At 47.3% G+C, this 16,210-nt stretch overlaps 1 protein-coding gene across 1 annotated transcript in view; it reads right to left on the bottom strand.

The window, feature by feature from the left end:
* The window catches only part of SEC63 (SEC63 protein translocation regulator), a 611,233-nt gene that overhangs the window by 179,359 nt on the left and 415,664 nt on the right, over positions 1 to 16,210 (bottom strand). The window contains exon 14 of the mRNA XM_086926685.1: positions 15,357 to 15,439. Coding sequence (XP_086782811.1) covers positions 15,357 to 15,439 — 83 coding nt within the window. The remainder of the gene's footprint in view (positions 1 to 15,356; positions 15,440 to 16,210) is intronic.

Genomic DNA, 16,210 nt, shown 5'->3' with positions numbered 1-16,210 from the left:
GGAAATCCTGAAGGACAGAGCGTGCAAAGTGGCCGTCCCTCCTCACCTCAGAATCCAAGCAGTAATGCTTCGCGAAAGTGTGGAGGGAAGACCAAGTTGCCGCCCTACAAATATCCTCAACAGGAACACCTCTAGCTAATGCTGAGGTAGACGACTTAGCACTTGTAGAATGAGCCCTTATACCCTCTGGAGGTTCCTTACCGGCCAAAGAGTAGCAGATCTTTATACAGAGGACAATCCATCTTGATAAAGTTATTTTATGGACCTCTCTTCCTTTCTTGCAGCCAGCAAAGCCAATGAAGAGCTGGTCATCCAGCCGACAGACTTTAGATCTGTCCAAGTAAAAGGACATCGCCCTCTTGGGGTCCAGATGGTGCAACCTCTCCTCCTCTTTGGAAGGGTGTGGGGGAGGATAAAAGGTAGGGAGGGTAACAGATTGACCAAGGTGGAAAGGAGTTACCACCTTAGGCAGAAAAGCAGCCCTGGTCCTAAGAACCATTTGATCAGCATGAATGGACAGGAATGGGGGCTTGGAATTAAGAGCTTGAAGCTCACTAACCCTCCTTGCCGAGGTTATTGCAACGAGTAAAACTGTCTTAAGGGTCAAAAGCCTCATAGGACATTTGTGGAGAGGCTCAAAGGGAGCACCCATCAAAAAGGTCAAAACAAGATTTAAGTCCCACTGAGGCACAATGAAAGGAGAAGGAGGGAACTTATTTGTGAGGCCCTTCAAAAACCTAAGAACAACAGGAGACTTAAAAAGAGACGGCTGGTCAGGCATGCAGAGAAATGCCGACAGCGCAGAAAGATAGCCCTTCACTGTGGCAACAGCAAGCCCCTGTCGAGCCAGAGAAAGAGCAAACTGAAGAACATCAGATAAATGGGCTCTCAAAGGATCTAAAGACTTCTCTCCACACCAAGTGACAAATTTAGACCACCTACATGAATAAATGGACTTTGTGGAGTCACGCCTGGCTGACAAGATGACATCCACCACGTCAGGCGGGAGAGAAAAAGAACTCAGGTTGCCCCGTTCAATCTCCAGGCATGAAGGTGTAAGGTCTGGAGGTGGGGGTGTAGAACCTGCCCCTCCATCTGGGAGAGGAGATCTGCCCTGAAAGGGAGACGGAGCGGCGGGTGATAGGAGAGGTTGAGAAGGTCTGAGTACCAAACCCTTCTTGGCCAATCCGGGGCAATCAAAATCACTTGGGCCCGGTCTTGGCGAATTTTCCCAAGGAATCAAAGGTATGGGAGGAAACGCGTAAAGGAGTCGTCCTTCCCAACTCAACTGAAACGCGTCCCCCAAGGCCCCTTGCATCGGATACTGGAGACTGCAGAATAACGGGCAGTGAGCATTCTCCAGAGTGGCGAACAGGTCCACCTAAGGAGTCCCCCCACGTCCGAAAGACGTGACGAACCACCTCCGGATGAAGCCTCCACTCGTGATCGGCCGAAAACTGCCGATTGAGACTGTCTGCACGAACGTTCTGTACCCCGGCCAGATGATTCGCCATCAGACAAATCTGATGGTCCTGAACCCAGGACCAGAGACGCAGAGCCTCTCTACAGAGACACTGCGACCCCACTCCTCCCTGCTTGTTGATGTACCACATCGCGGTCGTATTGTCCGTAAGGACCTGAACCGACCGACCGCGAAGGGAAGGGAGGAAGGCCCGCAACTCTAGAAGGTGGATATGAAGCGACCTTTCCTCTGGAGACCAAAGACCCTTGACCTCCAGATCCCCCAGATGAGCACCCCACCCTAGAGTGGATGCATCCGTTATTACCGTGGCCACCGATGGAGGAAGTTGAAAAGGCTTTCCTTGCGACAGATTGCCTCCCACGCTCCACCAAGATAGATCCGCTGCAGCTTCTCTGGAGATCCTCACTGACTCCCTGAGATCTCCGTTGTGCTGATACCACTGCCTGCGGAGGCACCACTGGAGCGCCCTCATGTGCCAGCGTGCATGGTTGACCAATAGAATACAAGAAGCCATCAGACCGAGCAGGCGAAGGACCTTCAGGACTGGAACGACCGCTCCATTGAAGAACAAAGGAATCATTTCCTGTATGTCGCGAATCCTTTGAGGAGGGAATGCACGACATACAGTAGTGTCCAGTACCGCACCTATGAACAGGTTGCGCTGGGAGGGCACCAGGTGAGACTTGGGTACATTTATCGAAAAACCCAACCTATACAACAACTGGGTTGTCTACTGCAGATGATGGAGCACTCTCTCAGACGACTCCGCTTTGATCAGCCAGTCGTCCAGATACGGGAATACAGGTATCCCTGACCTTCTGAGATGTGCTGCCACCACAGCCATCACCTTGGTAAAGACTCGAGGCGCAGTAGTAAGACCAAAAGGAAGGACTGCAAACTGGAGGTGCTGCGACCCAACCGTGAAACGGAGATACTTTCTGTGCGACTTCAGGATTGGGATATGAAAATACGCATCCTGCAAGTCGAGCGACACCATTCAGTCTTCTTCCAGCAGCGCTTGAAGAACCTGAGCAAGGGTGAGCATCTTGAACTTCTCCTGTTTCAGGTAAAGGTTCAAGATCCTGAGATCCAGAATCGGCCAAAGCCTGCCATCCTTCTTGGGGGATCAGGAAATACCGGGAGTAGCATCCCTGACCCCTCTCCTGCTCTGGAACCACCTCTATTGCACCTTTTCGAAACAGAGCCAGGACTTCTTCCTGCAGGAGAAGCAGGTGGTCCTCCGAACAATAACCCTGGCAAGGAGGATAATTTGGGGGAAACTCCCGAAAAGGAAGCGCATACCCATTCTCTACAAGATTTAGAACCCAAAGATCCGATGTTATCAATTCCCAATCTTGAAGAAAATGGGTAAGCCGGCCCCCCACTGGGCCCACATGAGCCGGAATGGCGGATCTAGGGCTGCTTTGCTGCGGAGGCTGGGGGCTGGGAAGGGGAAGAGGAGGAGGAGGAGGAGGAGGAAGCGTTACGGCCGAGCCCGGGACCTCTGCTTGCCTCTATAAGATCTATACAACGTGTTTTGCGGCTGCTGCTGGGTTGACTTATAAGCAATTAATCAAAAATTTAGAATAAACTCGGTAGGGACCCTATGTGGGGCCGGTCTGCGGTTCAAAACAATCTCTATACAATCTAATGCTGCCTGCTGAGGAATGTTAGTGTATAGGACAGTGATGTCCATTGTTGCAAGCAGGCTGGTTTCCGGATCATACTGGAGTCCGTCCACCAACTGTATAGTTGCCGTGGTGTCACGTAAGTAGGTGGGAGTGGAGATCGCTATAGGTTTTAGAAATATATCAATATATTTACATAATGGTTCCAAAACGGAACCACACCCTGAAATAATGGGTCTCCCCGGTGGGTCTTCTAAGCGTTTGTGCACCTTAGGGAGTGTGTAAATTGTTGGCATGCGCGGGTACTTGTTTGTTTATATTAGTACAATACCCAGGTCCAGTACCTCAGGGTTACCCCATTTCTTTAATGGCTGGGTTGACTTATAGGCTCGAAAAGAAGATCTGCCAAATCCTCTGAACGTCTACCAAAAGTGCCCCTGGACTGAAGGCCCAACGACTTCGCAGTCGCCCTGCTGTCTTTAAAGCGTTCCAAGGCAGTGTCCGCTTTTTTGCCAAACAATACAGACCCGTCAAATGGAAGATACATCAATGCCGCCTGGACATCTGTGGAAAACTCACTTGACTTCAGCCATGCAGCTCTTCTTGTGGCTACGGAAGAACCCATGACCCTAGCCACAGAGTCTGCCGTGTCCAATCCACTTTGAATAACCTGCCTTGCTGCAGCTTGAGTATTGGAGATTACCTCCTGGAAGTCTTTCCTACTCTCCTCAGGCACCTTGGGCACCAACTGCTTCACAGTGTCCATAAGAGCGTGGATGTAACGCCCCATCAAGCAGGTAGCATTTGTGGATTTCAAAGCCATACTGGCAGAAGAGAAAACCTTCTTAGCAGCCTGATCCTGTTTCTCGACTCCTTATCCGCTGGGACCTGCGGAAAAGCACCCGTAGATCTTTTGGAACATGCAGCCTGCCCCACCAAACTCTCTGGTAGAGGATGAGAGGATAAAAACTCCGGGTCCTCAGGAGCTGTCCTATATCTCCTAGCTACTGCCCTAGACACAGCAGGAGCCGAAACAGGTTTTTTCCAAACCTCCAAAATTGGATCCTTTAAGGCATCATTAAAAGGCAACAATGGTTCAGACACTGATGAAGGTGAATGAAGGACCTCCGTGAGCAGATTAGATTTAAATTCTGCAGTTGGAAGAGCAATGTTCAACAAGCCCGCAGCCTTCTTTATCACTACATGATAAGGAGTCACATCCCTTGAGGGTTCATCAGAAACCGAAGCAAGGTCCCAATCAGGTGACAGCTCCAGGCCACTAGCAACAGAAAGGTCCTCAAAAGGATCCTCAGAATCCTGTAGTTCGCCTTCCTCCAGATTCTCCTCACGATATCTTTCCTCCTCCATCAACCTCCGGGCCTCACGCCTCGATCTTTGCTTCACAATCGAAGCCGACGGAGCCGGTGCCGGAGTCGTACCCGACGTCGGACGAAGAAGAGATCCACGACGTCGATCAGGGTTCGGCTTCAAAGATGAAGGGATTGGCGTCGACGGAATCGGAGACGCCGACCTCGGCGTCGAAGGCTTCGGGGTAGAGGCACTCGCCGGATTCGGATAATGCCAATGCAGCGTCTGAGCCGGCATAAAGGGCGCAGGTGCATAGGATTGAGGAACACCCACACCATATGCCATCGGACCCATAGGACCAGCAGGAGCCCCAGAGGGATACATAGCCCTTGAATAAATTCCGAATATCGCATTCAGAAAATGCGAAGGATCCTGACCTGGACCTGGGAAGGCTGGATACGAACCCCCAGGCGGATCTCGAGGGCACGGAGTCGATGTGACGTCGACCTCCTCTTCAGGCTGGTGCACCGGAGTCGTCAGACCTTCGGGCAGCGGAGCCTCTCCCTCTCCAACCACCTCCTCCTCACCTTCATCCTCCCGACCTGAAGGATGGGATGGGTCCGGAGATGGAACAGCTTTCTGCTTCGGCGAACTCGGTGAATTCGCATGCGACGCCTCAGCCTCCTGTTCCTCCGAAGCCGAAGAAACCACCTTCTCGACCAGCTTCACCTGCGACTTCGGCTTGGAAACCGACTCCTTTCTCGACCGATGTCGGGATTCATGGGTTCTCTTTATGCTTCTTCCTCGAAGACCTTGAAGCATGGGCTGAGGACGAATCCGATCGCGACCTCGAGCGAGACCTTGACTTCGAGCGTCGAGTCCGCGATCTTGATTTCTTCTTTTCTTTTCCTTCTTTAAACTTGGCAACGAGAAGTTTTGCTTCCCTTTCCCGGAGGGCCTTTGGTGTCATCTTCCTGCAGGATTGCCAGTCCTCGACGTCGTGGTCGGAGCTCAGACACCACAAACAGCATTCATGCGGATCTGTGATGGACATCACCTTGTTACATTCTCCGCAGGCCTTAAACCCGGTCTTCTTCGAAGACATGTCGAAAGAAAGAGAAGACAAGAGACTAGAAACAAATAGCAAGTAACAAAGTTACAGCTAAGGCTACAGATGATCCCAGAAAACTGTTAGCGTTGACGACGCAGAAAAAAGGGAACTGATGTCCTCACGCCGTCGTGGGCCTATTATAGGCGTCGGAGACGTCAGCGGAGTCGCGAGCGATGTCGTGCCTCTATGACGTCTGGTTCCACGTCGGCGCGAAGCTATGAAAGAATTTCCGAATGTTGCTGACGCAGGGGATATTCACAAGGTGAGGAATCCACACGGCAGATGTATCTATCAGAATGCTTTTTTATAGCAAATTTGAATGCACTTTACAATCCACCTTGCAATTCCAGATTTTGATATAGGATTGCGTTGGGTAGGGGTGGAGGCAGACCTGGTGTTGTTGGTTTTGCCTCTTCCCTTATTGTTATTGCCTCTGTAACCACCTCTTTGGTAACCTCAGGTAAACGTAGACTGGGTGGGAGCTTTGTAAGAAGTAGTAGGGTTGTCAGAGGAGTAGCCTCTGGAGGTGCCTTTGTAAAATGAGCGACGAAAAGAACGTCTGGGAGCTTGCGATTGCAAGGCTCCCATTGATTTGGCTGAGTCTGTGTCTTTTTTCATTTTTTCTAATGAGGAATCTACATTAGGACCAAATAAATGCTCTTGGTCAAAAAACTGATTTAAAATAGCAGTTTATACCTCTGGTTTAAAACCTGAAATGCGTAGCCACGCATGTCTACGCAAAAGTACACTTGTATTGACTGCTCTAGAGGCGATATCAGCTGCATCCAGGGCGTAACGAATGGAGATGTTAGTAATTATTTTACCCTCTTGTATAAGATCATTGGCCCTGTTTTTTATATTTTTAGGTGGGTGTTGTAATAGGGCTTCTAGTTCGTGGTAATGTGCCCCATCATACCTGGCCAACAGAGCTTGAGTGTTGGCGATACGCCAAATATTAGCTGCATGTAACGCTGTTCTTTTGCCTGAGGTGTCTAAGAGCTTGGATTCTTTATCAGGGCGTGGAGCATCTCCAGATGTTTGGGAGTTGGCCTTTTTTCTGGCATTAGAGACTACTAGTGAGTCTAATGGCACGGGGCCCTTAATATAGACTGGGTCTCCAGGAGCAGCTTTATACTTTGTTGATCCTGGGGTTAATAACTCTAGCCCGCACAGGATCTTTAAATACTTCTGGTGGATGCTTAATTACCCCTTTTAGCATTGGTAAAATAGAGGTGGCATTTTGTGAGGTGTCAAAAGTGTCCATAAGGAAATCCTCTTCCACAGGGTCTATGTGTAAGCTAACCCCATGGTACTGAGCAGCTCTGTGAAGAAGCTGGTTAAAACCTATTGTGTCCTCTGGAGGGGAAGGCCTAGAGGGTTTATATGTCATCCTGTGGAACATTAGGCACATTAGGTGTATTCTAATCATCCCAGAGGTCAGGGGAAGAAGGTGAACTATGATTCCCCTAGTGGTTCCTCATGTGCCCCGTCTCCTTCATTAGAAGTATCATCATCGTTCCTTGGTGGAGATGTGTAGGAGAATGATGTGGTGGTGGAGGTGGAGGAGAAGGAGAAGTGGAGGAGAAGGAGAAGGTGGAGAAGGAGAAGGAAGTGGTGGAGGAGGTGGTGGAGAAGGGACCCTGAGGAGAGATGTAGCAATATCCCTCTTTTTAGGTGGTGGGGCTAGTGCAGGTGCATCCAAAGGTCTCTTCTTTTAACTGAGGGTGAGTTGACCAGTCTTGGGGTCCTTGACAAGAGTCTTTTGTTTTGTTTTGTATCTGGTATAAAAAGCTCTTGTGGCGTAGGCTGCTCTTTCGGCACAGACTTTCTCGGTTCGGTAGACTTATGAGGCACCGGTTCCGGTACAGTTTTGTGGTGCTTTACCGGCTGGTACGGTGCCTCCGGGTTTTGATATCGAATGCTTTGATGGTTCGTGCCGGTGGTTTTCGCTTGCAGAGTGCTTAGATGTGAAAGCAGCAATCGGCAATGAGGATGAAGACTGTTTCTTTTTCTGTGCCGGTGTTTCGGTACCGACAGCAGGCTGGCTCAAGCACAAGTCGTCTGAAGACTTAATAGGCTTCTTTGACGGGTCAGGGGCAGGGCATTGGAAGCAGTGTGTCGGTGTGCACCTGAGTCCGAAGGAGAAGGTGTGACCGAAGGCTTTTACGATGTTGTAAGGAGGGGGTTGAAGTCTACGATCTTACGACCCGCTGCGCAGGAGTGATTTCTTGGATGTTGAATTCCTCCACTTCGGATTCGCTGCCCAGAATTTGTTCGTCGCTCTCCTGTTCTGGTACATCAACACCATCCTGGGAGATGTCGTCTAGTTGGAGTCGAGGAGCGAGCCATTTTTCTTCGAGCTCGACAATCTCGAATGGTCTTTTTGGAGCAGAAGGAGGCACAAGCTTCACAGTCTCTGGCCTCGTGCTACGGTGAAAGCTCATGCAGATCGGTGTGGGGGAACTTCGACCCACATTGAGGACACTTCTTGAAAGGATTCCTTTCCATGAGCCAGATGCCGAGGCCCAAGTAGGCTCGAAGGCCCTCTTCGACGACTGGAATCGAGGACTTCAAATTTGTTGAGATGTACGTCGACTGGGATCACGATCGAGACAATACCGGTGAAAGGGTGAAGGATTGCGCATCGAAAATAGAATCAGTAACGGTTCCGAACTGGAGAGCTACAAGTACATCCGAACCGGAGCGCTACAAGTACATCCGAACCAGATGGTGGAAAAAAACAATCTGAAGATGGAGTCGATGCCCATGCGCACTATAGTCCACAGGAGGAGTCACTTATCTCGTGACTTCCAAAGACTTTTCCAGGACAATAACAAAGTGCAAACATCCAAGCCCAACACCAGATGGTGATCTATGCACAGTGTGTAAACTGCAGCTCATAAGCCTCGAACAGTAGCTATCCTTTTTAATTTCCTCCCATTTAAAAGCTTTCAGAAACATCATTCTGTTCTCGCGCTCCATTACGGAGTTGGCAAGGACTTGTATTTAAGAGTTAAATACCCCAGTGCTTCAGTTCTTCACCTCTGTGCCCCAGTCTGGAACATAAATCTGACTGAGCGCTGCTCATGATCAGGCCCTCTTATCTGCAACCTGATGATTATATTATAAAATAAACACAGCCTTCACTTAACTTTAAAAGGAAAATTGGACCTTGTGCTAATTAAAAAACATACAGAAGGCTATGAGGTACTCTGAGGGTGCCTGCGAGCTACTGGTAGGTTGCAATCGAATGGTTGGAGAAACCTTCCCTAGTCAAAATATTTTCTTCAAAACACAGTAGCTCTATGGACAGTGGGCTTAAAGTCAATGAAGATGGGTGTGGGGGATTCTGATAAAAATGTGCCAGTTGTTTAGCCTTCAGTAGCTCACGATAATTTTCACTCATCAGAAGTAGCTCTCACTACGGAAAGGGTTGGAGAACACTGTTCCACATATTTGCAACTTTACTCATTCACATGTAGAAGAGGCTAGCGATTTAGGCTTTTTTAGGGAATGGTAGCATCCTTTGTTGTGCCTTAAAATAATATTGCAAGTTGCATCAGTGTTCGAAGTCTCTATGAAGGAAGTGGTCCACCGACATTATTCCTCTCTATACGGTCACAGAGCCCTTGCATGACTTGCCACATCCTTATAATGTACAGCAGAAAGTACTTCAGTGGAAGATAACAGGTAATTGTGCGATATCATCCAATATTGCCATCTGGTTCTGGTTACATTATAAACCAAGGGACCAAAGGGCAACCTGCGACTGCAATATATGACCATATTACACATTACCCGTTATGTGCTTTTTTTTATTACATGTTTATTTTAGGGTAATGAACTTGTAAAATGCAGTTTTCTTAAAAATGGATACTGACAGGAAGCAGATTTTCTAGTTTCTTTCATGAATAAATATTCGGTAAAATAGCGACAATGGGGAAGGCCGGTGGATTTAAGTAACAGCCTGACTATGCCATTTGCCACATACTATCACTCAATCAATCAGGGGTTTATAAAGCGTGCTACTCACCCATGAGGGTCTCTAGCCTCAAGGCGCATGTTAGACCTGGCCCTTTTTTGGCAGGTTCACCCCGAAACTTTTTTGCTTTTGCCTAGCCGGTTTCTGTGACCTGGTGTTAGTGATTTTAGGTCTCTGCACACTTTTTCACTGTGGTACAGTGTAAAGTGTGTGAGCTCTCTGTGTGTGTGGTAAGAGTGACCTGCCCTCCCTAGTGTGGAAGTGCCACTTCTAGAAGTTTGCATGTTTGTGTAATTTGTGTCTGGCGTGTGATTGGCTGGTGAGCCTGGCTCCAAGAGTCTGGAGGGGCCTGCCCCGGTGGTGAATGGAGTGATTTGCATGCTGATGTGAGGGAGGGGTACACCTGGGACCTGAATAGGGCTGGGTTTTCCCTCCACAATGCTGGCTCCACCCCCTGTGGTGCGTCTGATGTCCCTAGCCTGGCCAGTGAAAGGAGTTCCCCATAACCAGTTGTAGCTGGTTCTCACACTGCCTGCACCCTGCTAGACAAAGGATTTTGGGTATAAAAAGCGTGCTGTGACACTATGAAAATGTTCTTGTTTCTGACTGGAATCAACCAGCGGCGTGCTGCTGCTTGGGCCCAGGGGAAGGCTTGCCTCCCTGGGCCCTGCCCAGCCCCTGGATGCTGGTGGACTCTTCTTTGTTGAGCTGTTTTGCTCCCTCTTTATTCCTCCTGGACTGATGGGACCTTTTCTGATGGCTGCTAGTCTTGCCAGGACCTTTGGCAGCATGGTAACGCTGTATTTTACTTTTAAAACAATGCTATCCTGGTGAGGTCTTTATTTCTCTCTGGGAGCGCTGTTTAACTCTTACAGCGCTGGGCGCTGTTGCTGCATTATGCCCGTAGTTGAATTATTGTTTTTTTTCATTACGGATGGCCACCCCGCCTTTTGCGAGGTTTGCGTTGGCAGGAGCCTACCCTGCATCATGCCCGTATTTATATTTTATTAAAAAGAGGGTGCCACCCCTTTTGATAGCGCCATTTATATTTTATTTATGCACCGAGGGAGCCTACCCCTCGTTTTGCACCTCGAAGAATTACCGCCATCGGCCCGGGCCAGCGATCAGCCTCGGAGCGACCGCGCTGTGATTGGCTCACTCTGGGGGCGGGGGGGCCTGACGGAGAAGCAGCGCAGTCATTGGCTGACTGTTGGAGGCTCGCCCAGTGAGACTGCGCTGGGATTGGCCCAGACGGGAGCAGTACCGCGTCAGGAGGGGCTCGCCCAGAGAGCCGTGGTGGGATTGGCTCAGCGCTCACCCCTTTGCCGAAGATGACGATGCCGCATGGTGGAAGAGCGGAGGCGTTGTGGGGCTCCCGTGTCCTGGAGGGAGCCCTGGCAGAGAAGTCCCGCGAGGTCCAGTGAGTCAGGGCTGGGCCGGGTAATGCGGGGGCAGTTCTGTTTCTGCTCCACGAGGGAGCCGATGAATTATTGTGGTGCCGGTGCGAGGTACGTCAGAGCGGCTCCGTGTGTCAGTGGACCGCTCCAACGTGGGGAGAATTGTTCCCTGGGCTAGAAGGCCCGTGATTTCCCGGTTAGGGGCATATTTCCTGGTGGTGCATTTAGGGCGGCCCCGGATGGCAGTGGCCCATCCCAACGTTGTCTAGAGCCCATGAGGCTCCCTGGGGGCATGTTTGTTTTAGAGCCAGATGGCTCCACCGTCCCAAGTGGTTCCCAGATCTAGGGGGCTAGAGTGTAGTAAGAGCCTAGGTGGCTCCCTCGCCCCCATTAGTTTCCAGAGCCAGACGGCTCCGTGGGGCACCTTTAATGTAGAGCCTGTGTGGCTCCAACAGATGACGCCGATTTGTTCTAGGGGGCTAGTGAGAGCCCTGTCGCAGTTTTGTCTCTAGCTGCCCAACAATTAGTGGTCAGCTGCACCGTTTAGGCGCAAATTGAGAGAGTCCCTGTGTGGGACGGATATGGCACGGAGGTGCCAGGCCGGCTACAGCTGCGCAGCACTTAGTGCCAGCTGCAACGTGTAGGCCCTGTTGCTGTTCCCAGCTGCCCAGCACTTAGTGGGCAGCTGCAACGTTTAGGTTTGCGCCTGTGGCGCACCCCTGACTGGCGCTGCATGGCAGCGCGCCCTGACATTCTGGACACAGGGCATTTGAGCCCCTTCTTGGATGGCCAGTTGGCCAGGGGGCTGATATGTGATTTCTGCGCAATGTGATTTTACTATGCTTAGAATGGTAATTGCCTAATGTGATTTTTACGCAAAGTGAGGTTACTATGATTATGAGGTTATTTTACCTATGTAGGTTTATGTTAGTGAGAGTTTACTTCACGGTGAGTCACGCCCCTAAATGTGAGTTATGCTTAGGGGGAGAGTCTAATGTGTTTAGACTAGTGAGATATTGCCTACTGTATTTTTACTGGTTAGGCCTAAATATGAGTTATGCGTAATGGGCTAGGCCATTATGCCTGTGACACCTCTGAATGTGTTTTATGCATTATGTGTCTTACCTACACCACTGAATGGTTTTATGCATCATGTGTAATGCTTCTGACCCATACCCCTAAATGTATTTTATTCTTAGGTGGTTGTGTTTTGCCTAGTATAGTTTATATTAGAGAGGTTGTGTGTCCATGCGTGATCTAGGCCTATGGTTATTAGTATTGCGTAGTGTGTACCTACCTGTTACCAGTGATTACTGGTTGTGGTCTATAATTGTTATTTTGGTGCTACACTTACTCTATGTTCTAGAAGTGCTATTTCTGCTAAGTGTTGATTCTGACAGTGGTCCATGTGGCCCTGTCCTGTAAATAATCCTGTGTGAATATTGCCTGTGCCAGTTGGCACAATGTATATTGTGTGATTACTATCTGATGTGTTTTGACAATACAAAAGTTATTTTTATATAACCTTGTGTGGAGATCCTTTTGTGGTGTGCCTAGGATGTTGTTGCTGTTGTGTGCGTGCGCAAATGCTTTACACATTGCCTCCGGGATAAGCCTGTCTGCTCGTGCCAAGCTACCAAGGGGGTGAGCAGGGGTTATCTTGGCGTGTGCCTCCGTTGCCCTGACTAGAATGGTGGTTTCTGCCTGACTTTGGCGTAAGCCTTAGCCAACCAGAAATCCCAGTTCTAACAGCACATAATTAGCATAATCTGCATATTTCACAAAAACATTTCTAGCTCAACTAGATACAAATAGAACTGGCAGAGAATGCACTGCATAATTTTGTTTTTGCTGCATAAGTAGACCCCGCAAGGACGGTAAAATCGAAACCCTGACAAAGGTAAAGCTTTGCAGAGTAGTCTGGTGGTTGTAATTATCATTTTGATATTGAAATCTACATTTCACCAGAGATCCATGAACTATTTCCTATATTCCATGGACTCACAAGAAATATGGGTTTTTTTACCACTGCATTTTGTCCAGGAAACGCACCCAAAAATGTAATAATTATGAATGAACTGCAGTGGAAATGTTAACTTTTATGGTGCTCACGTGCATGTTAAAAGTCAGGCAGCACTTAATTAATAAGAATGTACATACCGATACAGATGCGAGAACTGTTTTTCGCAGTTGAAAACACCTTGAAACGTTTGCATTTCAGCATATAATTCTTAGGCACACCTTAGACTGCGTAGCTGTAAAATGGTGTCCATGTACTGGGAAAACAAGTTAATCTCTTTCCTGTGCTGGCAGAAGACTATGAATGCAATTAAAGCAATGTTCGAACAAACCCACTCAGTTGCTTATGCTAGGGCGATTAAGTCATCTCTCCTAGGTGAATATGTAATGCAGGACAACTTCAAATTAAAGCAAGCATTTGTAATGCAATAGGTCTCGCATTTACTAGAGTTTGAACTATTGGCATTGTAGATTACAATGCCTTTTATCAATGTGTTGGTTTTTTAAACAAATAAATAAAAGGCATTGTCATTTACAATGCCAATAGCATAAACTCTCGCAAAAGCAAGACCTATTGCATTGTAAATGTGACAACCTGCTTTCATCAGACTGCTCAGATGCGCACACACACAAATACATTGAAGTGCACTCGGGTAACCCAATTAGACGAAAGAGTAAATTAAAAGATAACATGCATTAAAAACACCTCATTTTCGTCCCGAAGACGTTTTAACTGGGAAAGGATGAAAGTATGCTTTTTGGGAGGTGAAGCACGCGCACACATACACCTTGAAGTGCACCCGGATAACCAAACTAGACAAGAGAAGAAAAAGATGTCAGGCACTAAAACCATCTCAATTTCGTCCTGATGGCGTTTAAACTGAAAGAGAATGAGAGTTGCTGTTCGGGAGGTAAAAGCACATACAAGACCGGAAATAGTTTTTACTGACTATTATAAAACAGACCAAGACTAAGTTCCTGTGTGTTTTAAAAAAAATTCAAGTGTAAACAAATTATCTAGAAATGTACAGTTCACTGTGTGTTAGCTTTGGTATGCTGCAGCAGCGCCGCTGCCTATCAACTTCTTGGCACTGCATGTCTTTTTTGCCATACCTCTCAATTTGTGTACAGGCATCCCGGTCAGAACGCTGCTTCCGCCCTGCGCCTCCTTGCAATTCACAGGGTTACATTAACATCCCCATTGGCAGGGGATTAACCCTCCTTGAGAATTTGCTGACAGACTACGGCACACGGCAGGGGCTCAAGACCCTCAATCAGTGGATTCGCTGTTCGAGCTTATACTGTCTGGGAGTCTGTGGCAACAGGGTGCGGTATCGACAGCGTTGAAAGTCCACAGTGGACTAATGCATCCAATGCGCTTAAAACAAGCACCGATTTGACACGATCGACGGATGACACAGGTTCCCATTTCTGTTTAAGGTGCATAGAAGATGAACGCTACAAAAACACGTAATTAAAAAACAAGTTTGTATCTTTTACCGCTACTTACAATTAAGACTTTCCAGCACTCCCTAAAAGCAATTACATTTCTGGAAGGTAAAACAAGCCGCGAGAGCGCGCTTGTGTGAGGGAGCAGGCCATCTGTTTTGCATTATGGCGCACGAGTCTGGGCACGGTAATGCAAAACAGATGTCGGCTGTGCGGGTAACCTCCACCAATAGGCCATGGGCGGAGCAATGCGCCCGCCTTTGGTCTTTGTTAAAAAATGCTCCAAACAAAAGAATGGGTCAGACACATTCTTTACAGCAATGTCTTTAAGATAGTTACTCTACTGTAGGCTAAATAAATCTACGCTCAGCCTAGAAACATTTTGTGAGCAAGTGAGCATTGTTTGACATCTGTGCAGACACAAATTTTAGATGACACTTTGTAAAGCATAAATGCCCTCACTCTTCAACTAAAATAAAACATTTATGTCCATACAAGTGAACTGTTCCGTCTTTGTTTTACCAAATAGGTAAAATTAAAATAAGACTAAGACCTGAAACTATCACAAGCCTCACTTTTTTGCATGCAACCATTAAGCCTACTCTAACAGTAATATCCAATTTCACACTACAATTTCTTCAACAGCACGTTGCAAAATTATTACAGAATGATACTCTTAAATGTCATCAGCATAAAGATGGAAGACATTAACTATATCTATCACCAGAAACATGAATCGACTGCAAATAAACTAACTCCATACTGGAAATTAAGAGAGAGTATAGTTTTAAACATAAATCATCCTGTGCCAATTTAGTTGGTTTAAACTTATTTAAAAAATAATTTTAATGTTAAAAATAGTATGTTAGTATTGCCGGAAGTTGAGTTTACATGCCAAAACAGTATCATTCATCTGTACAAAGATTAATATAACTAATTTCCTTAAAAAGTTTAAGCTGGGAATACAAACAGGACTTACTGCCATTGTTTTCCTCGTTAATGTGATTAAGACAGTTACAAGGGAGCCTACAGTGATGTTGTTACTATCTTCATCGTCCAAAACTGAAACAAAAAATAAAAAAATAAAGTGAGCTGACAATTTTATTAAGCATATCCTTTTTATTTTCAATGTTTCTACCGAAACATTAAAACACAAGGAACAGTACTACCTGAAACACTCCAATGACTTTACAGCAAATTCAGAACATTTAAACAAATAAACTGCTCACCTGTAACTGCACTTCTCGAGCGTTGGTATCTTGATGAACTTGCATGCTTGAATTATTCGGCGTTTGTCTAAGAGGCTTCCGCCTCAATGACTGGAAAGGATTCAAGCATGTGACTCCACAAAGATCCAGCGCTGGAGAATTGAAAAGTATCTGTGATGGCCAATATCCACTTTGAAGCAACTATCTTAATGTGCACATTCAAGGAAGAACAGATTGACACATACAAAACCTAGAGGGTATCTAGAAACTAAAATACACTGCATCTCAACAACTGCACTTTCAACTACTGCTTAATAAAATGTTTGATCGCTCCTTTTAATGCCACATGCACGAGGAGTCAGGCAACAGCTCTTTGGTAAAGGAGGTGGACAGCACCCGCACTGTAACAAACCCACTGGCATTTACAGTCATGGACACTGGCATTGTTCACCACTGCTGAAAACTATGAAAAGTATGAATTTAGAGGAGCTGAAAGCCATGTGCTCGGGCATGCTGGAAGAAAGACAAAAACAAGTTATTTAAAGCAAGGGAAAAAGCAAAACTGGCAGCTGTTCAATTTTGTCCTCTTTTTGTTTGATCAAGGATTTTTACCACAATGAACCTC

This window comes from Lissotriton vulgaris, chromosome 6 (assembly GCF_964263255.1).
Source record: "Lissotriton vulgaris chromosome 6, aLisVul1.2, whole genome shotgun sequence".
In the NCBI taxonomy this organism is placed as follows: domain Eukaryota; kingdom Metazoa; phylum Chordata; class Amphibia; order Caudata; family Salamandridae; genus Lissotriton; species Lissotriton vulgaris.
Note: the sequence above shows the minus strand (reverse complement) of the source record. Positions and strands in the feature narration are given on the sequence as shown.